Genomic DNA, 26,647 nt, shown 5'->3' on the forward strand with positions numbered 1-26,647 from the left:
TTAATAGGCGCCACGTTTAATCATCTCCATGTAGTGATCCAACGACTCTTGCCTCTGTAATCTCATATTTTCGTTAACCTTGTTTATAAAAGCTTCCACTCTCCGGTTCAACTCCTCTTGCTCCAACGATGGTTCCTTGCTTAGCCTCCCTGACTCACCAGACCCGCTTAGTTGCGGTTGCGGTGGCGGTGGCGGTGACGGTGGTTTCTTCCTGCCTCCTCCAAACTTTGCTGATTTCGTCATCCTTTTGGAGTGATTATTATTATTATTATTATTATTATTATTATTATTATTATTATTATTATTATTATCAGTAATTAGTAAGTCCTCGGAGTTTGGAGTACTGTGGGTGTTCCACGTGTCTGATTTGCGGAGGTGTCTTGTTGACCGACCCTCCGTTATTGCCTTCCATGTGCTCTCCAGCGTGTCTTGCCGCTCGGGTTTCGTTGATACTCCCAAGGTTTTAACACCTGAAATTACAACCATGGCGGTCAATTGTGTTCATATATATACGAGGTTTTCTGCATGAATTAATAATCTAAAATACACAGTTATACATAAAGCTGAGTGCCATTTATGTTTCAAGTGTAACATGGCAATTGAAGACATTTTTTTATTCTTAATTTTAATTAAATCATAAAAACATGTTCTATATGGAAATATAATTAATACAGTAATACTACTAGGTAGTGGTTAAAAAATAGTGTTGGTTTAAATTTTGCTACCATCTATTTTTATATAATTTTATAACCACAATAAGTATAACTATATATAAAAACAAAAATAGTGAATTAATGAGTTTTGTATTATTCAATTCAAAGACAAAAAAAAGTAAAATGTTTACACGTATCGTTCAGACATGAGTATATAAATCGTGGATTATTGGATTAGTTATCACCTGATGTAGTAACTTTTCCAAGTCCACAAAAAATCCCATATCTATTTGCTTGTCCATAATTTTTCGGATTTTGAAATTGTACGTTAGGTCCGGGTTCGGGGGTTACTTTTCATCTTCATCCCTAGTGAGCATAAGATTTTAGCTTTATCTTATCAACTTCAGTGCATGGATTAACTTTCAATATTAATTAGTCTCGTACGTACGTATAATTATTATTAAATCTAATTATAAAAGGAAATTATTTAAGAGTGTTACCTTCGAGCATGGCTTTGGCACGTTTCCGCCGTCTAAATCCGGCGGACACTGGTGGTTTCCAGTCGGAAACAGAGACTACGGATTTGTTAACTATATTTTCCCCTCTCTCTTCATTATAACCTTCCTCATCTATCTTGATATCTTCATGTATTAACTCTTCACTAAACTCAGGTTCTAAAGCTTGAACCAGTTTCAAATCACTAATATTATAACCACCGTGGAACAGTTCTTCAGGTTCTTGAGTTGGTGGTAGGTTCACAGGAAGAACAACCTTGACCGGCCCAGTCGGTAAAGTTGTGAACGAGGGAGAATCGTCGGGCTTTGACTGTAACCGTGAAGAAGCAGCGATAGTGATTATGATAAAGTTGATGACAACGTAAAGATAGGGTGGTTTGAGCCACGAGGTGAGGGATGCCCATATGATGGGGAGGTCGGAGATTGCGAAATCAGTTATGAACATGACGGCGGTGGATAAGACGGTGGCGGAAACTACGGCGAGTTTGAGAGTAAACCCCATGGATATGATGGTGGTGTGAGAATGAGAGTGAAAGGAGGATTATCCGAACATTAATAGGGGGTTAGTGACTTAGATTTTATTTGCCGGTGGTATTTAATGAGTATATATGATGTCGGCTTCCGGAAGATGCGTTGGTCTTATTCAACTACACCCACAACAAAAATAAAGGAAACAAAAATGTCCCACAAGTATATCGCAATAATATTGACATATTTGTAACTAGGTAAGAGTTATATGAAAAATATAATAAAAATAAAAAATTAGTATATGTAACGCACAAATTCAATTGTTTCATATAATAATTTTTATTTATGATTTTTTTTTAATTTTTAATATATTATGCATTATATTTTTAAGTTGAAAACCAAATCTTGATGTTTGATTTATTTCAAATAAAACATTCATGTCGATATTATTATATTAAATATTGTGTATAAAAATAATATTTATAACAAAATACTGTCAAAGATTTTAAAACTAAATTTATAAAGACTAATGTTTTGTTGTAAAAGAAAATAAATAAAAATATTATATTTTAAAATAAAAAGAGAAACGATAAACAATCTTAAATTATTGTGTTAAAAAGATATGAGAAGACAATGTCATATTATGAATTATGAAAATGTTAACAATTAAATATAATTTTGATTTTATACTTGAAGAGAAATCACATTTATATATGTTAAGTCAACAAAGCAAACACAATTACTATTTTAGTGGAGTTGGTAAACACATTTAGTTTGAAACATGAGGTTTTGGGCTTGAAATCCGTATCACACAATAATATACTTTTCAAATTTTATAATGACTTACGGGTCATGGGTTATAATAGGAAAACGGGTCATGGACCATTATATAATAGAAAATAGTGACATAGCATCTACCTTGTATATGGAGTGCCTAGTTAAATGACACATGGACAACTTGTGTTGTTTTAATAGTATAGTTAGATAAGCATTTACGGGTTATGGGTTATAATAGAAAAACGGATCATGAGTCATAATATAATAGAAAATAGTGACATGGCATCTACTTGATATATGGAATGCCTAGTTAAATGACACGTAAACAACTTGTGTTACTTTAATAGTATAGTTAGATAAGCATTTACGTTACACATTCATGTTTGTTTAACTTGTTTTAATAGTTGATTCTTGTAAAAACTTCATAACTTTAAAATTGCCTAGTAAATAAATCTAACTTACACATATACATATAAAAATTAATTTGAAAAATGAATTGTTAAATGGAGTTTCTTTGAGTTCTCCCAACTCATAGGTATTCACAAAATATCCTAATGTATACACTAGAAGGGTGCATGCGCAATACGACAGAGGAAACAACAAACTAACACAAACAACGGTGAGGTATTATATAGATTTTAAAGTTTAATAGAAGTTTATAAAATTAAGCAAATCTGAAATCATGTAAAATAAAATTGATTTTAACTATTTAGTTAAACAGAAGTTTGCAGATTGCTTACATAATTAGGTTTCTAAAGCAATTTCATTATTGATTGAAGTTGTAGTCTAATTAACTTTTGGTACTTAATTGTAATCAAAGAGGATTTTTAACCCGCGCTTCCAAGCGCATGGCACGTTTGATCAACTCATTATTTAAGAAACTAAAAAATATATCATTAAAAAGTTAAAAGAAAGAATGTTTATTATGTAAAGAGCTTAAAAGAGTAGAGACATGCATGTGAAACTTTGAATTACTTTACAAACTCGTTCGTTCTTTAAGGGAGTTGAGTTGTATAATGATTCTTGAATGACTTTAAGCTTACAATCCACATCTTGATCTTGGAACTTGTAAAGGGCCAACTAAAGAGGTGTGCGAGTCGCATTCTCGGTCGGGGCACCTGTTTTTTTAGGGGCACAAAGTTATATATATATATTAAAAATTAAATCTTATGTAATATAATTGATTTTGATCATTTAAAAACCATCAGGCCCCAAAAAATTTTTTGATTCATAGTCAATTTGGTAAAAAATTTAGGTTATTATGCCCAAACCATTGAACCAAAATCAAGAAGTACAAAATAATAATAAACACTTAAAAAACAGAAGAAGAAAAGGTCGATTAGAAGTCTAGTGGCTCTACGCTTCATCTGGTCGTTCCCCTTCTACACTATGTCTGGTCGTTCCCCATTCAAATTCCAACCAGGCAAGCAAGCAACCCTCCTTGGCTTCTTCAGTCCACCGTCTACCAAGCACTCACGCAGCAGTCCACCACCGACCACACAAAGGTATTGGATGTTTAAGTTTAACTATTGAATATTTAATTATTAACTGGGTTAATAGTTACATTTAAATAGTATCATTTAGTCCTTGAGTGATATACTGATATATATTCTTTATTAGTATTAGGGATTTAAGTCAGTTGTGAAAAAGATTCTTAATCAATTTATATTTATATACTGATATATTGTATTTGATTTTTAGGTTTTTTAGCAATCAATTAATGTATTATGCATCCTAAAGAACTATCCAGTGCTGAAAAACGTAAAAAGAGAAAACGAGATGATGCAATGAGAAAGTTTCAAGCCGATGCTATGTATAAGTTTATGCATAAACCGTTAGATATTATTGTATTTGATTTTATTACTATATTTTTGCTCTTTTTATTGTTATAACGTCTAAAAAAATAGCTTGTATATTATATATTTCTTTACTCGTTAGAGCCTTTTATTTTGGCTTGGCCGAGATATATAAACTCTTGAGACGGCCCTGAATTTGTACATCGACATGCCAACAAAGATACCCATATAAATCTTTCTACTCGTCTATTAATGGCTTAAGAAACACCCAAATATTTTGTCCATGGCTCTTTCTTTCGCGTTGACTAATGAAAGATAGATATTTAAGAGCTTACCATGGATGCTGTTCTAACCTTGATCACTAGGTGGTAAAGGCTCTTACCTTTATAAGTGAAAACCAGTGTTCAAACACCTAACATGAGAGTATTATTTTTTGAGTACTTTAGGACTATGAGTACTTTAGCCGTTTAAAAAAAACACCCGCTATCTATAGAGGCCAATTGTACAGAATGACAAGAGCTGGCCATACTTAATTCCAATTTGCATTGGAAATATTCTAATTCAATCCACCAGTACACAAAGCTAGGATCACTCGAGTAGAAAGCTTTTAAACATGACCATTATTGGGATGTACTCATGTACCATCACATGACCTTCTTTCTTTTAATGTTGTTGTCACACCCCGACCATGACGGAAACGTCGGGGTGCAACCGATTGTTCATCGCACACGACACTATTAAGTGACAATATTTTATCAACTCATTTAAATTCATAAAAACACAAAGAGTCACATAACTTGTTCATACAATAACCGAATTCAAATCATAGTAAATAATATATTGTTCGTTTTGCTAATATCCTAATAGTCTCGATAACGTTTTTTCTTCAAGTCCTCGAGTCAACCTAAAGTCAAACCTGTAACATTGCATAAATAGATTTTGTCAACACAAAGGTTGGTGAGCAATTTCATAGTTTTTGAACAATAGGTATATAATATGAAATTCCACAACTTGTATACAAAACAATAAATAATAGCAACAATTTAGATAAATGAAATCGTTAATAAGAATACATTAACGACACCTTTCTATAAGGGGATGCCAAATATACTCGGATTTTGTATGAAATCGTTAATAAAAATATATTAACGACACCTTTCTATAAGGGGATGCCAGATATACTCGGATTTATGAATCAACCATCCAAAAGCGGTAAACACATTAACACTTAAGCATATAAGCATATAATCACCAAATCGAGCATTTATTTAAGTAAAATATACAATAAAGTTTGTGGTTTAAGACTCAAGTATAAATTATTTGGATTTGAATAAGTTGCAATGTCACCCCCAAAATATAAAAGAGTAAAAATGGGGGATGAAAGTACTCACGTTCAAGTAATAAACTTGAAAGATTTGATGATTTGGAGATTAACCGGAACGATGAGTTTAACGAACGAAGCCTAAGGAGAAGAAGTCTTGTATTAGAAAAGTTGTTTTGGAAGTCTTTAAATGAAAATAAATGATAAGAAATGTAAACAATTTAAAGTTTAAGGTTTAAAATGTAAATATTTAAGAAATTATAATAATAGTCCTTTAAAAATGTAAGTTTGCTCGAAACCGGGTTAAAGTATCTAGCCCTTAATTTTACTCAACCTATGTTAAGTAATAAGGTGGGTAAAAATGCAAGAAAGCAAGTCCCTTTATAATATAGATACTAAAACGGGTTTTAACGAGTGTTCGGGTGGTCGGTTCGGGTCTTGGTGACTTGACCAAACCCAAAGTCAACTTTCCAAAATAATAAATGTATGAGATAACTCAATAAATCTTAAAGAGACTTAACCAAGTATGTAGTTCTATTGTTTTAGAACAACAACGTCCGTTAAGCGAGTGTTCGGTTTAATCGGTCCAAAGTTTGTTATAAGATCAAGTTGGATTCAACATTCCGAGTACTTTGTGAAAATAATTAAAATCAGTTTATAAAGTATTTTTAAAGAAGTATATAAGCTTTAATGGTTAAAAACACACTTGTGTGTCTTAAGCGAGTAAACTTGGTTTAGTTCGGTTTTTATCTTGGAATAAGGCCAAGAATGGTTACCGCATGTCCAAACATCATAGAACTTGTAAAATAATTTATAAATAATAATACCAAAGTTTTACATACAAAAAGTCAACAACAAAGTCTTTAAATAAAAGTTCGGTTTCCGGTTCGGATCTTGTTTCGGGATAAGACCGAGGTTAGATTCTACAAACCCATAACCATGGAACTAATTAAAATGGTTTTTAGAAACTCAAATCTTAAATAAAACATGTTTATACAACTATTTAAACAAACTAGTAAACAAGAGTTCGGCTTCCGGTTTGGAGCTATTTACGGAATAACCGAGGCTAGTCTCTACAAACCCATAACCATGGAACTCAAAATGTAAAATAGAACTAAGATGAGCAGAAGTTAAACAAGTATAACAAGTTTGATGGTTAGATGCGGAAAATATATATAATCAAGGACTACTACGAGTCCTCCATGTAGCTTTGTCTTATGGGCCGGACACTTAACCGACCAAGATCGGAGAAATGCCCACCGAAGGTACAAAGGGTAATCATATTTATAGCAACAAATTTTAAAGTAAAAGGAAATCGAAGAGTATTTAATGATTATCTATTGTACGTTGACTTGAAAGCTCTAGAAACATTTTTATAACCAAACAATCATCATAATACATGGGTTTGGGAAAATCTTTACCGTATGATACGTTAATAGCATTCATTTTATATAGGGGTACTTGTAACAAAGTGACCATAAACAAAACCTTAATTAACTAATGTGCTAAATATCAACAATCGTTGTTTTTGTTTGATAACTAAAGTTGACTCGCATAATACGACGGGATATTGTATATGTAAATTTATAATATGAGATATATTACCAACAAAAGGATTTACTCGCACAATACATTAGGAACCTATTTATGCTACCTTATTATATAAAAGATGTAACAAATATTTACATGTAAACATATACACATAGAAAAAATCACGTAAAATACTAAATTTACTAAATGTAAACGTAAAATATTTAAATATTTACCCTTCATCGTCCATAGATTAGTTGAAGTGCGTAATTATATTATGCCGAATTTATCGATTTAATCATGCTCGAGAGTCGTTTACAATACAACTTAGCAACTTTATCTGGCTAAATATAAACATAAAACAAAAAAACTGATATCTACTCTTCATCGTTGTTGTGAAGTTGAAGAGCATACAACAATTGTTTATAAATCTCCAAATATCTTCTTGTACAAAACATTTCTTATTTTATTCATAATTACCAAATGACCCAAGAGCAGCTCAATGGATCACTGGAGTAGTTCAAATTATTAGTGGTTATTTATTTTGACCCGTACATATGTGTTACTAGTTAAGTGGAGAGAGGAGCAGTTAATTAAGCTCTTATTTGTAGTCAGTTAGAGGTCGGTGATGTTTAGGTCTAGTTTTCTTGATCAATTTTTATTATCATTCCTATGTTCAGTTTAATATAAAACGCCATTTAAAACCCGATTTCATATGAAAAATTATCTATAAACATATATACTCTTCGCACACATCAAGCAACTAGTGTGTTGTTTCACAACAAATTATACAACTTTATACATTGATAACTCAACAAAATAAATCGTGTGTACATTCATTCGGCATCCTTAACAATGGCTTCAACGTCAATAATAGTTCTAGATGAGGCCTTCCCTGCAGAAATAATGCTACTTTATATGGCTAGCTCATAAAAAAACCTCACATAATAAAAAATGGCGGACCTTTCAATGATCGAGAAAAGAAGTTGTTGATTAATGCTTCATCAAATGTAGATTCCTTGGAAGGTTTCATACGATCCCTTGCAAACTCATCATCTACCACTAAAATCCAATATATCTTAGGTTAATAAGAATGAAAATACCCTTTTTATACCATGAGAACCCATTAGGACAAACTAACGAGTCACAACAACACCCTGCTAACCACTAAACCAGGTAAAGCATAAATGCATAATGTGTCACATCTTGCAATGAACATGCAAGTGACCTCTATTACAGATATCCTCACATATTTAGTCACCAAATGGTTCGGATTGATGGCAGTCTATAATTTTCTCTATTTTGTCTCTTTAAAAATGTTCCAAGGTTAACCATTAACTGAAAACGTATATTAAAGTTTGTGTTAACCAAATACTGCATTTTTACCTGAAAAAAGTTGACAACAATAGGGACACAACTGCTGTTCATAGTTTAACATAGATCTACAACAAAAAACATAAGCACAAGTTAGAAACAAGATTCCATACATGCTTTGGGGAAAAGAAAAGCATAAGATCGCGTTTCTTACTCAAAAACCTCAAATTCGTTTCCACAATTATGACACTGCACAAAAACAATATCATGGTTACCTCAAATATGGGAATACTTCCCTTTTTCTTATCGTATTCTAGTTATCGGGATTTATTTATGAAAATGAGGGGATTCTAATGAAAAACTTAGAGGTGCAAAGATCAGTTTGAATCAATCGTACGTTGATTCTAACCATATCTCTGATTGCCCACCAAATAATAGCTCCACAACCCACAATTAGAACAAGCACCACAAGAAGCTGCCATTAAAAACAATCCATTAGCCACAAGTTGATAGAACGCAAGCAACTTTGAACACATTCAACAGGAACTTGCACATTATTACTTCAAATTCACATCTTAATTAATTATGGTGTAATATGATCAAAATCACGACTTTAAAAATCAATATCTAATTCATTTTAGCGTACTTAGATTACATTTTGGCTCTTTGCGATCGAAGCTCATAGTTATAAAGAACATAAATCGATAAATTATTAATCGTATAACATAAATAATTAAATGCAATTATTAGTGTTCAAAATTAGTGAAAATTTATATTTTTAACGAATTGTTCCAACTTCCAACAATATTCACGTAGTTTAACTTGCTTATAAATTTTCCCATAATCAAAAATTTTAAATTATATTGGAACATAAGTTTACATACCCAAAATGAAACAATTGCATCAATTATCCAACCGTGTTGTCCAGTCAGAGAGAGATAAATCAAGCCAACACCCAACGCAAGATTTCTCAAAACCCTTGCCGTGCCACCGTCGTCGTTCCCTCGACCACCCGTGGCGCCTCCACCATTGAATTCAACATTATTAAACCTAACAAGAACCACCCTCTTCTTCTTTATATTCTCACTAAATCGATCTTCGTCCCGTAACAATTTAAAACTAGATTCAAAACCCAGTCTAATACCTTGTTGATGGTAACAACAAATACATGTACATCTCCTCGTAAAAGAATTCATGGCTTCTTTCAGTTTTGTGTTGTATAAGTATTTTCGTGGGGTTTTGTAACCCGTGAATTTGGAGAAACTCTGTGTGATTATCATCGTCATCACGACGAACATGAAAAAGGGTTTATGAGAACCTTTGTTCTTTAAACTAAAGTCTAAAACTAAATTATTATACATTTTACACGACAGGGGCAATGTGCAAACATATGGGGGTCGAGCCTTGTGGTCGGAAGTTAGGTCGGACATGTTACATCACTAATTTCAAAGTAGAGTAAAAGGGTTGTTCGCTATTTATGATTTGGTTTGTTATAACTATGAACTTATGAAGTGTTAACATATCATATAAGTTAAAAATGTAAAATGGTCGATACAAATTATCAAAATATAGTTAGTCAATGTGCCCATTAGTGAGTAAATTATGGCGGGACCGCGGGACACATGTATGTAACTTGATGTATCTTGGTCGTCAATCGTCATCATTGGCCGACCAATTATATATTTATATATGACATGCCTCTATTCTCGGCAGTAAATTATCTAATATAGTGCAAGTACGGATTACATCGTTTAATTAGCATGTTCAACCTCTAAGATCTTTTTCTCCTACTAGGCGTGTGCCCGCGCGATGCGGCGGGTGTCCGAACACAAACCCTGCGAATCACATAACAATTAAGAGTGTTCATGGTTCGGTTTAAAGCCTTTAAAACTTTTAAACCAGTCATCAGTTTGGTTTCACGGTCGGTTTTTTTTTTTTTTTACTTTCACTCGGTTGGTTGGTTTCAAAATTTTAAAACCGTAGCTAAAGGTTTGGTTCACGGATTATGCTGAAAACCGGCCATATGAAATCAGACCAAACTTAAATGTTATATGCATTTTAATCTCTTTTATCATTTAGTATTTGACAAGTTTTGTTATATATATTAGATACAGTTAAGATATAAATAAACAAAGTCTTTTTTAATACAAGTAAACATAACTATTGCAACTTTAAATTAACATAATTCCAGTATAATTTTTTATAATCTTCGTTCTTGTTATAATTTCGCATCTTATGTGTTCCATTAATCTTTACCATTTATGTAGCTAAAATTATCATTTTTCCTATTTTGTTATATATAAGAGAGTTGGTAACGATTCGGTTTTAATTTTCAATGATTCAATTTTGGTTTGGAGGAAGAAAAATCGATACTAATGGTCGGGCTCACAAGTTTCACTTACAAACCATAAAAAATACGTAACTTATTAATTTTTTTTAAAATTGAAAGAATTATAACAATATCATACTCAAATTAAAAAATTAAAATATTTGATTTTATGGTGCACTTTTTTTACAAAAATATTAGCGTACGAAAAAATTATGGTCGTTTAAAAATCGTGGTGGGAAGTTAGTTTAAGATTACAATTAAAAACTTAATATGGTTAAAGATGAGGGGACAAACTTGTAAGTTAGATGAATTGTGTTTAAAAGACAAGTTTACTCCTTCTTACATATATACTTTATGCATTAGGATTTGTAAAACTCTTAAAATCAAATGTCTTAATTTACCCTTGTCTCATGTATTATATATAGTATAGATATAGATAGTTAGGATATAATTGAACAAATTCTTTTTTAATACAAGTAAACATGACTATTAAAACTTTAAATTAACATAATTCCAGTATGATTTTTTATAATCTTCGTTCTTGTTATAATTTCGCATCCTAGGTGTTCCATTAATCTTTACCATTTATGTAGCTAAAATTATCATTTTTCCTATTTTGTTATATATAAGAGAGTTGGTAACGATTCGGTTTCAATTTTCAATGATTCAATTTTGGTTTGGAGGAAGAAAAATCGATACTAATGATTGGGCTTACAAGTTTAACTTACAAACCATAAAAAACCGACATCGAGCACCCCTATGTAACTTGTTAATTTTTTAAAATTGAAAGAATTATAACAATATCATACTCAAATTAAAAAGAATAAAATGCTCGATTTTATGGTGTACTTTTTTTACAAAAATATTAGCGTACGAAAAAATTATGGTCGTTTAAAAATCGTGGTGGGAAGTTAGTTTAAGATTACAATTAAAAACTTAATATGGTTAAATATGAGAGGGGGGGGGGGGGGGACTTGTAAGTTAGGTGAATTGTGTTTAAAAGACAAGTTTACCTCTTCTTACACATATACTTTATGCATTAGCATTTGTAAAACTCTTAAAATCAAGTGCCTTAATTTATTCTTGTCTTATGTATTATATATAGTATAGATATAGATAGTTACGATATAATTGAACAAAGTCTTTTTTAATACAAGTAAACATGACTATTAAAACTTTAAATTAACCTAATTCTAGTATGATTTTTTATAATTTTCGTTCTTGTTATAATTTCGCATCCTAGGTGTTCCATTGACCTTTACCATTTATGTAGCTAAAATTATCATTTTTCCTTTGTTATATATAAGAGAGTTGGTAATGATTCGGTTTCAATTTTCAATGATTCAACTTTAGTTTGGAGGAAGAAAAATCGATACTAATGGTTGGGCTCATAAGTTTAACTTACAAACCATAAAAACCGACATCGAGCACCCCTACGTAACTTATTAATTTTTTAAAATTGAAAGAATTATAACAATATCATACTCAAATTAAAAAGAATAAAATGCTCGATTTTATGGTGTACTTTTTTTACAAAAATATTAGTTACGAAAAAATTATGGTCGTTTAAAAATCGTGGTGGGAAGTTAGTTTAAGATTACAATTAAAAACTTAATATGGTTAAAGATGAGGGGGGCAAACTTGTAAGTTAGGTGAATTGTGTTTAAAAAACGAGTTTACCCCTTCTTACACATATACTTTATGCATTAGGATTTGTAAAACTCTTAAAATCAAATGTCTTAATTTACTCTTGTCTCATGCATTATATATAGTATAGATAATTCCTCATCAAGTTTAGAGGACACCAATAGTTCTCTCGACATACTTTCTTACAACTACATAACAAGTTAACTAGCTTCTTCTAATCGTTTTTTGGATACGGAATCCTTTTGACTAGTTTAGCCCATTCAGGATATATTTCATTTGCAAGATAATATCCTATCGAATATTGTTGTCCATTCACTTTGAAGTTACTTTATGGGGCATTGTTTCAGTGGCGGAACCAACAATTTTTGCATCGAGTTCACTATTATTCAGTATTTGAATGTGTCACTCGGCCCGAATTATTGGTCCATGTCAGATCACATGTCGTACGAAAGTGATTTTAGTTAGTTCGATGACTTTGACGTTGATTTGACTAATTATTTTACATTTCGGATCAATTCGATAATTCCACAAACCTAAATTGTATAGGGGAATAAGGGTGGCCATTACTAACTATGGATAATTGGATATAGATAGTCGATTCACTAGTTTTTTGTTTACAAAGAATTTACAAATTAAACACTACGGAGTACTTTTTTAGCAGATCTCAAAGGATTGTTTATCATTCACTTTCTTTTAGAGTGCATCGATGCAAAATGGAACACGATAAACAGAAAGAAAAAAAAATCCAACTAGAGCAAAAGCAAAATGGAAAAAAAGTTTAATGTGTATAATGACTGAAATAATGGGCAAGCACAACCTTTGTGGACATATGGGCAAGCAATACTTTCACTAAGACGTATGTATACTTTTGTTTGGTAGCAAATGTGCCATATGGCATGATGCATGACACACGCGCATTTTTTCCCAGGTGACAATAACCCCTCCATCACGTCCCTTTGTAAACCATTCAAAATGGTGGAATATACCTTCGATAATTTGATTAAAAAGTCATATGGTCATTTGAAAACGCCGTCTAAAGTAGCTCTCTGAGCATGTTGGCTTCGGTGAAAGCGGTCATTTCGCAAACAATTATCTCCATCTTCACGAATCCTCTCTATGTATCTTATCTGTGTTTTGTTCTTTGCTCTTAAAGAGCTTAACTCGTTTTCGGTATCAAGCTCCAACAATTGCAACTTCAGTTCTTCAGACTGCTTCTTGGCTAAACCAAATTGAAGTAGGCGGTATTTCATTATCACTTGAGCTCATTTTGAGTGAGGATTGAAATTATAAGAATAAAGAATTTTGTAAACCAATATTGATGGTGTAAAAAAAATTGAAAAATAACAATTGTATTTATAATGGTTTTTGGAAAACTAGCTGTTTGAATTTGTTTTGTAGTTACTTTGATGAAATTTTCTCTATAAGAATCTTTATCTTTAAATTAGAGTTTATAAACAGTGGCTTTTTAAATACAAAGATTCACTATTTGCTATCTCTATGATTTGTATGAGTATCTGAAAAAGAGAAAAATAAAATAAGCATTTATGGTTGAAATAGAGATAGAGATACATAATAAAGATGTGATAGGTTAAACGGAATTTTAAAAAATATAATATTTAGTTAAGTTATAAAGATAAAAATTTTACTTGAACGCCCGAAATTTTAAAAAATATAATATTTAGTTAAGTTATAAAGATAAAAATTTTACTTGAACGCCCTTGGCTAGTGACTTTTGTAATATCAATTATTTAGCAAATACATGGCAGAAAATAACAAACACATATAATTCAAGACGTATCCCCTTTACCTTGGAGGTCAAATGTTCAAATACTAAAAGGAATATGTATAAGTAGTTAATTGGTGCGAATTAGGAGTTATTATAAAAAATATAATTCAAATATTAAAGGGTTGATCGGTTGTACACTTCTTTTCAAAATATCAAAGAGTAGGCACAAATCGAACTAACTTTTTTTGTTGAATGTAAAAATCACACTACTCTTACTCCTACACTATTACATATTTTGAATGTATTCTATGCCCGGAATCAAACTCGAAATCTCCCATGTAAGAGGCAAGGGCCTATATCAAACGAGCTAGTCCTCGCTAAACAAAATAAATAAATAACTAAATAGCTTTTTTTCTTTTTGAAAAGTAAATAGCTATTTACCTGATTTTGTGATTTTCCCCTCAATAAATCAGTTGTTTAAAAAAAATAATAAGATGTATAATAGGTTAAACAAAAATTTAAGAAATACAGTATTTAGTTAAATTATAAAAATAGAAATTCTACATGAATGCCCTTGACCAATGACTTTTGTAGTATCAATTATTTAGCAAATACACTACATGACAGAAAATAAGAAACACATATAAGGGTAAGTTTGGGATTGAATTTGAAAAATGCTTATTGGTTTATTTGTGTTTTTTAAAAGCTAATAAATTAAAATGTGTTTGGCAATCACAAAAATCTTTCTTATTTATCTTTTTGAAAGGGTTAAAAGCAGTTTTTCAAAAGCCCCAAATCCTGGCTTTTTGAAAAAGCCAATAAGCAATAAGCATTTTTCGAACGCAATCCCAAACATGCTTTAATTTAAGATGTATTCCCTCTTAGAGAAGAGGTTAAATGTTCAAATACTAAGGGAATATGTATGAGTAGTTAACTAGTAGGAGTGTCCGCGCGTTGCAGCGGGGACGCAATGGGGATGTGTTCGGTATGAGGTCGGTTTGCGGTGCGTTGGTGAGGCACAGAGAATTTAGTCAGTAACTGTTTAGGTCTGTGGCGAGGGCATGACCGGTGTAAGTGAACAAATGATTTATATAGTTGAATAAGAAACAAAGTTATTGTGATTAGAATTGGATGTAAGTAGTTAACTATGAACAAGACATAACTATATCATGTTATAAAGGAGTTTAGTTGGATTAGGCGTGGCAACGGATGTTAGTTTAAATTTGGGTTAGTTGGATTCGGTGTGGCAAGTTAACTTTGGTTGTGTACTATCAGCCAAGCCAATGTATTATGCCCATCTTAAAATAGATATAGTAGTTTAATTGTATGGTGCGTATGCTTGTGTGTAACACGCTAATTCCATCCATTAGTGGCCCCCCTACGTCGACTGTCTATGATTTAGTGTGTTGCATAACTGGACAAAAAATGCATTTGAGAAGTAATAATAACATGTTATCATAAATATATGTTTTTGCGTTGTGAAATTTAGCCGAGTGGAGGTGTAATGATTGGCTCGTTCCAACTACATGAAAAGCTAGTAAGGAGAACAATAGTAAAAATCCCATATATAGTTCAGAAGAAGGGGAATGAAACCCGGATTTAGACCTCCAAACTTGTAAAAGTTTCTACATCTTAACTACTAATCTTATTCTTAGTTAATTGTAGCCTGTTAAATATGAAATAAAGCAAAGGGATTGAATATCACATCACAAAACTAAAACTACTAAAAACTCTAGTTGTGTTATTGGGCTTCACTAATTAAACAAGTTTGATGACAATAAATGCGCACAATTGATTTGTTTATGTAACATAATTTATTACATCCCGACTACTAATCATATTCTTAGTTAAATCTAGCACTCTTTTATCTCAGGTGAGAATCACCTTAATCAGATAGGGTTGGTGGCATTATCAGTGGGAACTTCTCTATATACATAAACAACCTCCTTTTGATAATCAAGTACTCGCGCATTGCTGTGGGTTCACTATGAATATCTCATATTATGTGATGATTATATTTTTTTAATTTTCATGTACGTCTTATATAATTAAAGATCTGAATGCGATGTATTAGGAGAAGTAATGGTAAATTACGTGCTAGGTAAGATAAACAAATCCATTTCATGCATCACTAAATCAAGTAAAACATCTAAACCAAAAAAAAATGAAAAAAACAAGGATGATTTGAAAACACAAAATTGTAAGTTTGCATAATTTTAATAATAACGGGGATGATAAAGGTAGAAACTCAAAGTTTGCATGGAAATTAAATCATTATGGGGTTGCTAGAGTCTCCGTATAAATAATGGCTTGTTTTCCTTGATAGTACAATAAAGGATAATACGAGTTGTCGCCATTCATAGTTGTGTCTATTTCATTAGTAAATCCATCATCTGATACGACCATAAACCTTCCGGTTGTGGTGATGTATGTTATGGTCATCCCTATTAGTAGAGGGCTTATTTGTGGGAATACCCATACTTTTGTCCATGTATGAGATGCCATCTTCCATAAATATACGGTCCAATGCGGGAAACCGTGAGTAACAAACATGTGCAGGTCATTGTGAATGACAAGCAAATGTACTTCCGAGGGCTTTGTTGGAAGCTTTGGTAAGGTTGTTTTACTCAATTTGTCCGTGTAAGTATCAAAAGCCAACAACCAAACACGTTGCGTTAAATATGTGGGTTCCACAACAAAGTACAGAACTCCATTATTGAATACTCCGGTTTTCCATTGATGGCCCTTTGTTCGCAGTCGGTATTCATTTAGGGTTCCAACTTTTTTCCATTTCCCTGCTTCTGTGGAGTACTTGTATAATTTTGTTTTCTCATGGTTGCGTTTTACATGTAGGACGGTATATTCATTTGTATATTGTAAGTACATTCCAACAGTGTCAGATCGTGTGTTGAAAATGCCTCTAGTGGTTGTGGTAGGTAGAATTGTGTATGCGCTTGTTAGGGGGTTCCAGATGACTAATTTTTTAGTATTGCGAGAACATAAACATATAAGGCCATTAAGAGTTGTAAGAATGTTGACTTCATGAGGATTTGCGTCGCCTGGTAGTGGAACGACAATGTTTGACATAGGATCTGGGTATGGTGAAGTAAGGGGGTAGACTATGGTGTGCCACGGTCTGAGTATTATAATTTTTTGGTTATAACTTCTTTGAAAGTAGCGACAATGTGTTGCGGTAAATTGTTTTGATGACAATAACTCGTTCCATTGTTTGCACACGGTCTTACATTGGACAACACACTTAGGTTCAAGTCTTACTAATATGTCGTACACCAATAGTTCCGTGTGGAGATTGTCAATCGAAGTTGGACCGGGTGCGTAGTTAGCTTTGGTACATGTTTTTGCACTTTTATGCATGCCTTCCATGGAGATTTGTATCTACATCAAAAGGTTTTGTATATGAGTCATTTAGATGAGCATTAGTTTTATAAAAATGCAGGGTGAAAAAATCTGAAATTAAAAACAATTTTAATAAAGATCCTTCAGTGAGTTGAAGTTAACTGACGTAGGTGTTATGGAATGCAAGATTGATCAGTAGTGGTAAGCTAGTAACATGTAGAAATAAGTAGTAAGTAAGTGAGGATAACATGCATGAAGTAGTAGAAGTATACATGTAACATAGTTAAAAGGATAAAAAAAGTATATATGTAAATAAAAGTGGATTTTGGAACCTATGGCTGGAAACTTGGGTCATAGGTATTATATAGTAGACAGGTTGTAACGGCTCGTCATGACAGTTAATAATGTTTAATGGGTGTTCAATAACAATTAATTGATTGGAACATGGAGATGATGGTTGATTGCATCCTTTGATTGCACAATGATGTGTGTAGGGAGGCTGTTAATAACATTTAAATGATCAGTTTCAGTTGATTAGCATCTTAAAAACGACTTTTAAGATACTATTAATAATATGATGCAATAAAACATGTAACTGTTTGGCAAATATTGAAATGCATAAGAATTCATTAAGAGGCAGCTGGTAGAATTCATCTGAAGGAATCCCAATTGTTCAATAAGAGGCTGCTGCTAGAATTCACCCGTTAGACTATATTTTGACCCGTTTGACCAGATTCACTTCAAGCGCCTATTTGGAGCTGTTTAATTTAAATTCATTACCTAAACTACTTATCACTAATTCATTATGTTTTGACCCATTTCATTTTAGTACACCATATTTCGAGTCCTTTATTATAATTATAAACATTATAATTAGGCAGTGTGCATAGGCCAGTTTAGTAGGTTTCGGGTTCAAACCGAACCAAATTCAACGCTTTTGTTATTGATTTTAAAAACGGGTTTGGTTCAGAGTATTGTTTTTGGTTTTTGAATTTTTTTAGTGTTCGGTTTGTTTATGGGTGGGTTATTGGATTTACTTTTGGGGTTAAAATGTTTGAGTCTAAAATAATGATTTTGCATATAAACTTTTAAAGTAGATTTTTATCAACCATTTATTAATGATTTTACATATGAAACTTTTGGGCCATAAATTCAGCAACAAATATTCAAACAAGTTTGGTGTGGTTCGATTATGTAGTTCGGATAGTTTTAAAGTCCAATTTGGTTTAGTTTTGGATAGAGGCGGATTTTCAATGAAAACATAGTTAACTGGATCATCGCTTAGTATTTTCGGTCGGTTGTTTTGGTTTGGTAAGTTTTTTCGTTTTCAGTTGGATTAATCGGTTTTTACTCACCCATAGTTCTATTTTGTACACTTACAAACGAATCAAGGTCTTTATTAAGTAACTTATACACTACTTGAGTTTAAACTCGTCTAAGCTGAGCTTCTACCAGATTGAACTGGTACCAACAAGTTCTAAAATCATTACGACTAATATGTAAGTTTTAATATGTATGTACCCTTGAAATGATTTTAATTTTGTTTCATTTTAATACACCAAATTTTGGCCTGTTTAATCCTAAAATGCCATATTTCGGAACACTTCATTTTAATACAACATTTTTTGGCCCGCTTAATTTCGTATCACTTGAACTTGACCCGTTCATATATCAGGTCACTATTTTGACCTTTTTAGATATTGTATCAAAATTTTTTATATAGTCATATTTAAATTTCTGACATTTTTCATTTTAATACAACACATTTTGCCCGTTTCATCCTAAAATGCCATCTCTTGGCACGTTTCATTTTAATACAACATTTTTTTAGCCCGTTTAATTTCGTATAACTGTAACTTGACCCGTTCATATATCAGCTGACTCTTTTGACCTGTTTAGTTATTGTATCATAATTTTTTATATAATAATATTGATATTACATACAAACAAAAGTTATGACAGTTATACAAATAATAGGCAAGTGGGTTTAGTTAAATTCAGTATGTGAATTTTTAGTGAAGTTCCTTTATTAAATTAGTTATGGTTTAGGCTTCAATTTGTTCTCCAATTACTTAAAGTGCAATTTTGACTCCTTTCACTTTAATTCACTATGTTTTGATCTGTCTCATTCTAATACAGCAGATTTTGGACCGTTTCATCTAAAAATGAGAGCCAGTTTCATTTGAATTCAACGTATTTTTACCCGTTTAATTTCGTTTCCCCGTACTTTGACTCGCTCATATATTGGCCCGTTTCATTTTAATATGTCTGGACTCGTGTATATATCAGTTAACTATTTTTTTGACCCTGTTTTGTTTTAATTCACTATGATCTGACCTGTTTCATAGTAGTACGCCAGAATTTGGCCCGTTTCATCCTAAAATGCCATATTTTGGGTCGTTTCATTTTAATACAACAATTTTTGGCCCGTTTAATTTCATTTCACCGTAACTTGACCCGTTCATATATCAGCTAACTATTTTGACCTGTTTAGTTACCGTATCTTAATTTTTTATATAAAACTTATGACAGTTATACAAGTAATAGGCAAGTGGGATTAGTTAAATTCAGTATATGAAGTTTGAGTGAAGTTCGTTTATTAAATTAGTTATGGTTTAGGCTTTCCTTTATTCGAGTTTTTAACAATTCATTCTCAAAAAAGTTAAAGTGCAACTCGTGCAAGTGGGCTTAGATGAATTCATTATGTGAAGTTTGAGTTGGGTTCCTTTATTAAATTTGTTAAGACTTAGGCTTGGCTTATTCGAGTTTCTAAGAAGTCGATCTCGAATAAGTTAAGGTTCAACTCAACTACTTCAGGCTCCTACTAGCCACTCATTTTTTATATAACAGATGAGTTTCTATTAAATAAAAAGCATGCAATATACGTGGAAACATCTTTCTATAAGCTAGGTAAAAAACATATTAAATAAGAAATAACTAACATATGAGTTTCTATTAAATAAAAACCATGCAAGTTGCATGGAAACATCTTTCTATAAGCTAGCTAAAAAACATATGAAATAAAAAATAATGAAAGATGATAATAAAAGTAGGACCAGATTCTTACGATTTAATTTTTTAAAATGTAAATGCACACAGAGGTATTTCCCAAGACTGCGTTGAAGATATATCATCCAGTAGGAACTTAGATTCACCCGCATAATCAACGACTATCAATTTTTACAGTAATCCTCTGTGTTTTATCATTATTGTACTCCCGTGGTGCAACCATAAACGGAAAACGTGTGGGACCCATGTTGCTTTCTTAAGCTGTGTTTGATAAGCACTTCCATCATCCTATAAACATTTGAAAGGTGCGTTAGAATCATGAATGCGGGCCTAATGGTCAGCCAAGCATGTGATATGGCGTGATGCAATTTTTGTGCACATTTTGCATGGGTTGTTCAGATAAACTTCTTGTATTTGTAGTTTATTTAAAGTAGTGTTTATTTAGTTAGTTTAGGATTTACCTTTGACCTCATGTTATCAAAGGTAAAGGTAAGGAGCAAGCACCCTATTATGGTTTCTGCCTCATCAGCAAAAAGAGACATCACCATTGGTGTCTGAGAACTTGGCTGACACAACATACCTACAATATCAACCAATTATATAGACATGATGGCCATGATTAGTAATCATTGTCATAGTTTCACACAACTCAATTTAGAGTAGGTTTGTGTTTTTTTGCACATTTCACATGAGTAAGCAGAACCAACATTATCCGTAAGTTTGTTGTTGCAAGTTTTGGAGGCGCGATAATGCATGGCTTGATCAATCTTGATGAAACTCATACATGCGCGTGTAGTGTAATACAGGCTGCAAGACAAATGTCATTGTTAGGCTAACATAATAAGTCAAAGTTGTTATGATGTTGGATGACATTATTATTACTTGTGACAATTTAGGTGATAGGTTGTTGGAAACTAATTCCTTTGCTTCACCCAAAGACAGGTTGTTGGTTATATAGTGAAGTCCCACACGATCAGAGTACATCGACGGGGCATCATTTCTAAGCCCAGGTCTAAAAGTGGACCCCACGACTTCAAAGTTCAAGACGCTTCCTTCTGAACCATACCATGTTTTTAGTTTCTGTGACTCAGGGCTGATTAAGTTAATGTCGATGATGGTTTTGGTGATTGTTGACAATGTATACCTAAAGCAATTAATCAACAACAAATAAGCAATTAAACATGGTTTATAACATGAGAATTTAAGATGTGGTTCTATTTCTGGATTACCTCCAAAATCACATACTCCTAACGACGTGGAAAATATACCTGCTGATAAAGAATAAAATGTAATATAGCATAAATTAAACTTAACAAAAAAGCAAAAAAAAGATAAAATAAAATAAAGTAACTACTTCCCTATAAAGTAATACCATGAGGTCAAAGAAAGTATTACATTTCTTTAAGCTTCTAATCATCCCGTACGTTGTATTTTCTACTTCAGCTGTTGGTTGGTGCCCCATCTTTAATTTTAAAGAATGGGTTTGGGGCGAAACTGGTCTTTCTATAAGTGTGGGGCAAAATGGGCCTGCCAAGGTCAGGTTGACCTAGGCCTGTACACGAGGTATTTTTATATCTCGAATCAACATAATGTAGAAAAAAATAATCTTACAACAAACATACATAGGAAATATATATACAGTATATTGATTTGGTATATATAAAACCAAAAGTTATAAAAATAAAGAAAGTCAAAAAATGAAGTTAAAATTCAGTCTGGATGTTTGAACCAATAATAAATGTGAAATCCCCTCTTTAATTAATCTGTAGCTGGTTGATGCTGCAAAATATATGCAATATTAACAGATGTATAAACAAATTCAAAATATTTATTAAAAAAAGTTAGAAACTTTTTATACATGTCGGTAGTATGTGTTCACATGTCATTGGTCTAGGAGGATCTCTCGATAGACAACGTTATTGGTGAAAACGCCTGTTGCTGTGATCTTTTTGGATGGGTGCACCAAGACTTTTGTGTTTTCCATTGATCTGTCTCTTGACAATGCCACGTATAGCTGACCATGACAGAACACCGGTTCTGGTAGGTAAATACCGACGTGGGGAATGGTTTGACCCTGGGCTTTATTTATCGTCATGGAAAAGCTCAGTCTGATTGGGAATTGTCTTCTTATTAGCTTGAAGGGAAACATGTCCTCCTCTGAGAGGCTTAGAGGGATTCTTGGGAGGAGAACTCTTTTGCCAGCATGCACGCCTACAGCTATTTCAGCGTCAATTGCATTTGGCTGGAATCCCTTGCAGACCAGTCTTGTGCCATTGCATAGCCCATCAGACGGGTTTAGGTTTCGTAACAAAATAACCGGGCATCCTATTTTCAAGCGCAACTTATGTGGGGGTAATCCACCAACATTTAGTGAGTTTAAGAATTCAATTGGGTATAGGTGGTGGTGGTCATCTTCAGTTTCATCAAAACTATAGTAGACGCGCTCATCACCATTGAAAATGTCGATCATGTAATCGTTTACCTCGTCGACACTATAATTTCGGGTTGTTAAGATTGCTCTGGAGCTAATGTAGTCTGGCGAGTGTGCGTTACTGTCAAGTGAGAGGTAGATGATGTTGATTAGGTCTCTTATAGAATTATCATTTGTGGTGAATGGTACGGTCATGGCATCGGGGATTTTGATAAAGTTGCCGTTCGTGGTTTCCTCAGTTCCGTCTCTGACTCGTAAAAGGAATTCTGAAAACCATTGATCACTAAGCGCCTCATATTTATAGAAAGACGAAGTTTCTCTGTTGAAGACCACAAAGGCGACATTCGGAAGCTAGCGTTTACGATTTGTGCTCTAGTGGCACGCTTAACGACGGGTAACACCTGTCTGAAATCACCACCCATTAGCATTAATTTTCCACCGAATGGGAGGGTGCTACCCATAATGTCTTGCATTGTGCGGTGTACTGCTTCTATCCCTTGTCGGTTGGCCGTGGATGCCTCATCCCAAATGATTAGTCTAGCTAACCTAATTAGCGCAGCGGTCCCAGTTTGCATTGGTATGTTACATGTGGAGTTGGTATCTAAGTGTATTGGGATGTTGAATCTTGAATGTGCCGTTTTTCCGCCTGGCATGTTATTCGCTACAGCGCCCGAGGAGGCTGTCGCAAGTGCCAATAGGCCGCGTGAGCGAACTTCGGCTAGCAATGCCTTATATAAGAAAGTTTTCCCTGTTCCACCAGGCCCATCGACGAAGTATACCCCAGGCATATCACTATTAACGTGACTCATAATTTTGTCAAATATGTATTTCCGGTCTGAGTTTAAGGAGTGTTGAGCCTGAAGGTGCGACGGGTCTACAACTATACTGTACTCTTCTTGTATTTCACGTTGTACGGTTGTTTGGAAGTTCATTGGATGCATAATGCGTGGTAGGTCATACTGTTGCAGTGTTTTCTCCATTGAATGCAAGAAGTTACCAATTTCGTTTAGAACCATATCCTGAATGTGAGAGTTGTTTTGGGAGTTTCGGCGATGGTCTTCAGACAAATTGTCATAGTGGGTCGTCCATAGTTGACGGACATCTCCTGGCTGGCAGAATTTCAAAATGATTGCAAATAATCATCGTAGGGCCCTTGGAAAGTTGAAAACAGCTGCTTCTGCTAGGCACTGTGACAGGGTTGTGTCGTCATCGATTAATCCTATTTCAAGAGCCGCTTTGCGAAATGTTGTGTGTTGAACACCATTAATAGTTTGAAGGTCATCGAATGAGGTAGGGCCCGGAACATGCGTAAGAAGCAGCCTTAAGTAGTAGCGTTCGCCTTCTGCAGGGTTTGCTGAGACAATTCGTCCTCTTTGTGTCTTTCTTGTACGACGATTCCAACGCCCTAATCTACCATTCCATGTGAAGAACTTTGGGAAATCTCTGTACAAATAGGCCCTGGAGGACGTGTCTGTTTGGTTATTCTCAAAAAAGGCCGTGAGCATTATTTTCTTCTCCCTCTCTCGTGCTACGACGTCTGACATTTTGTCATTGTTAGTAAACCTGACCATGTGATTATTTGGGAGGTGTAATTGCAACGCTAAAACTGGTGGGTGGATTTGGGAAAGGGGGAAGGAAAATGTACGCCACAATGCTTCGGGGGCCGAGACGTACCGGGCATCTTGATAGCGTTTGATTTCATTGATCACAACGTCACGGGCATCTGGGTCTATTTGTATAACTTGCTTGTCGTGTACCTTATAGACGTATTTGTATTGGTATTTAACTGATTTGATACTTGAGCAGATTTCAACATTCATATGGGAGTTGAACATCATCAGGAGTTTTGGATGAGTTTTGGATTATATGGGACCCATCTATTGTCTAGCGTGCTGTTTCTAACTTGTACTTGCATCCCCATGTTCCTTCTTCTATACAATGGATACGCGTCTTCCCCTTTGGTTGTATTTTCATTAAATTGTTTTGGGTACCGAGACCGACACTTTTTTTTCTCACCTTCCATGCAGTGGCTGGTTGGTTTTAGGTGGCCATAGGGTCCATGCATCATATGTGCTACCACAAGGTTATGTAAGATTGGATGCGTTTGTGGGTCAGGGATTTCAGCACAGACAAATGTGTCATATTGGTCCGGGGTATGGATTTTGTGGTGTGGGTACATTACAAGTAAAAAATGTGCATGCGGCAGGCCACGTTTTTGGAATTCGATTATGTGGACGTGGTCCTTGATTGCACCAAGGACGTGTTTTTTGAAAAGTTGTTCTTTAAGATCCTCGAGTTTAGCACGAAACACACGGAAAACGAGGTCTGGACAATCTTGGACCGTCTGTCCTGGCTTTAAGTTGTCGCATATTTCTGGCCAGTGTGGGTTACATGTCATGGTGAGGAAAATATCAGGTTTTCCGTCGTCTTGTACCAATGTCATTGCGTCGAGGTACCTGTGACGCATGTCTCGAGGTGATGAAAGACGCGGGTAGCACAATTCGCTTGCCAACCTGTGTTGGGCGCACGTCCCCAGCATTGACGCAATCAACAATTCCTTGGTACAAATCGGCTCTTATTCGTGTTTGGTTGTGTTGACAGAATTGTAAACGTGACGTCTCCAATTTGATGTATACGTCCACTGTAAACTGTTGCGTCAATCTGCCGCCGAGCAGGATGGCATTTTCAACTGGACGGATCTGGAATTTGTAGGAGTAGTATTCTCTCATAGTAACTGTGTTCCTATTGCCGTTTTCTGGTGTTTCTGCGTAACGGAATGTAAAAAGTGAGTATATGGTATTTTATAACTGATACATGTTTCGTTGTGTGCGGGTGTGCGAGGATATTCGTGTACCTTCTGTGTCGTCATACAGGTGCCCGACATTGGTGGGTGTTTCCGTAAGGGCCATTCCATGACGGGGTATGCGCGGATGCCATCCCGACTCTCCATTTCGGAAGAATAGGGGGTACGACAATGGGTCGTAGCAACCGAAGTGAGGTTGAATTTGCTGTTTGTAGTCAGACCTGCCGTAGACGACGATGCTTCTATTAAACGCCGTTATGTCATCATTTCCTTCTACCCAAATACCAGCGACCTCTGATGTCGTGGGATGGTTGTAAACACACTGGTCCAGCTCTACAGAAGCATTTAAAGTGACCCTGTAATTGTCAAGGGGGCCCAACTCTGAGAGCCTTCGAAAAGTAAGGGCGTATGGATTCGCAGAAAGGGCACGTGTTAGCATTTCTGTGATTATGCGATCCAGATTTGGCCATTCCAGCCTGATGTGTGTCTAATAACCCTATGTTAATGACCCTCACAACTAAGTTTAAAATTTAAAACGAAAATCCTAAAACCACACACAACCGGCAAGTGTACCGATCGCAAGTAGTATAGACCTAGGAAGTCCGAGTGTCGAACACGTGGACACGTAAGACGCTAACAATTACTAACCCTAGACAAGACCTACCTTAGAATAATATTTAATTGATTTTTGATTTCTTTTAACTTAACTGACTGACAAAACTTACCAAAAATAGAAAACTTAACGGAAAACTAACTGTGTTAACTTAGGATGGAGAAAAACGTCTACCTAGGTCTGAATCAAATTGTAGGCCTAACAAGCTAATGGATTGAATGACTTCAAGACACCGGTCCCTTAAGATGACACGACTAAGGATCGCTCGGGGATCACCTCTCGGTCTCACTCAACAAGCCTAAACTACTCAAAATCGCCTAAAACGACCAAACCGGGAAACAATTGCTAACGTGTTCTA

The 26,647-nt window shown here is 34.1% G+C and overlaps 3 protein-coding genes across 3 annotated transcripts; all 3 read right to left on the minus strand.

Moving 5' to 3' along the window:
- Positions 1-1,670, minus strand: LOC143620105 (uncharacterized). The gene is made up of 2 exons (XM_077091872.1): positions 1,154-1,670; positions 1-470 (listed from the first exon to the last, which is right to left on the minus strand). The coding sequence occupies exons 1-2, from the start codon at positions 1,668-1,670 to the stop codon at positions 1-3; spliced, it is 987 nt and encodes a 328-aa protein (XP_076947987.1).
- A 21,394-nt stretch (positions 1,671-23,064) lies between these two features.
- LOC143620106 (uncharacterized) lies at positions 23,065-23,853 on the minus strand. Its single transcript, XM_077091873.1, has one exon. The coding sequence runs from the start codon at positions 23,851-23,853 to the stop codon at positions 23,065-23,067; it is 789 nt and encodes a 262-aa protein (XP_076947988.1).
- A 159-nt stretch (positions 23,854-24,012) lies between these two features.
- Positions 24,013-24,417, minus strand: LOC143620107 (uncharacterized). Its single transcript, XM_077091874.1, has one exon. The coding sequence runs from the start codon at positions 24,415-24,417 to the stop codon at positions 24,013-24,015; it is 405 nt and encodes a 134-aa protein (XP_076947989.1).
- Between the last annotated feature and the right edge of the window lie 2,230 nt (positions 24,418-26,647).

Source organism: Bidens hawaiensis, unplaced genomic scaffold (assembly GCF_021521415.1).
Source record: "Bidens hawaiensis isolate Kalapana, Puna unplaced genomic scaffold, B.hawaiensis_p1.1 tig00002525_1, whole genome shotgun sequence".
NCBI lineage: Eukaryota > Viridiplantae > Streptophyta > Magnoliopsida > Asterales > Asteraceae > Bidens > Bidens hawaiensis.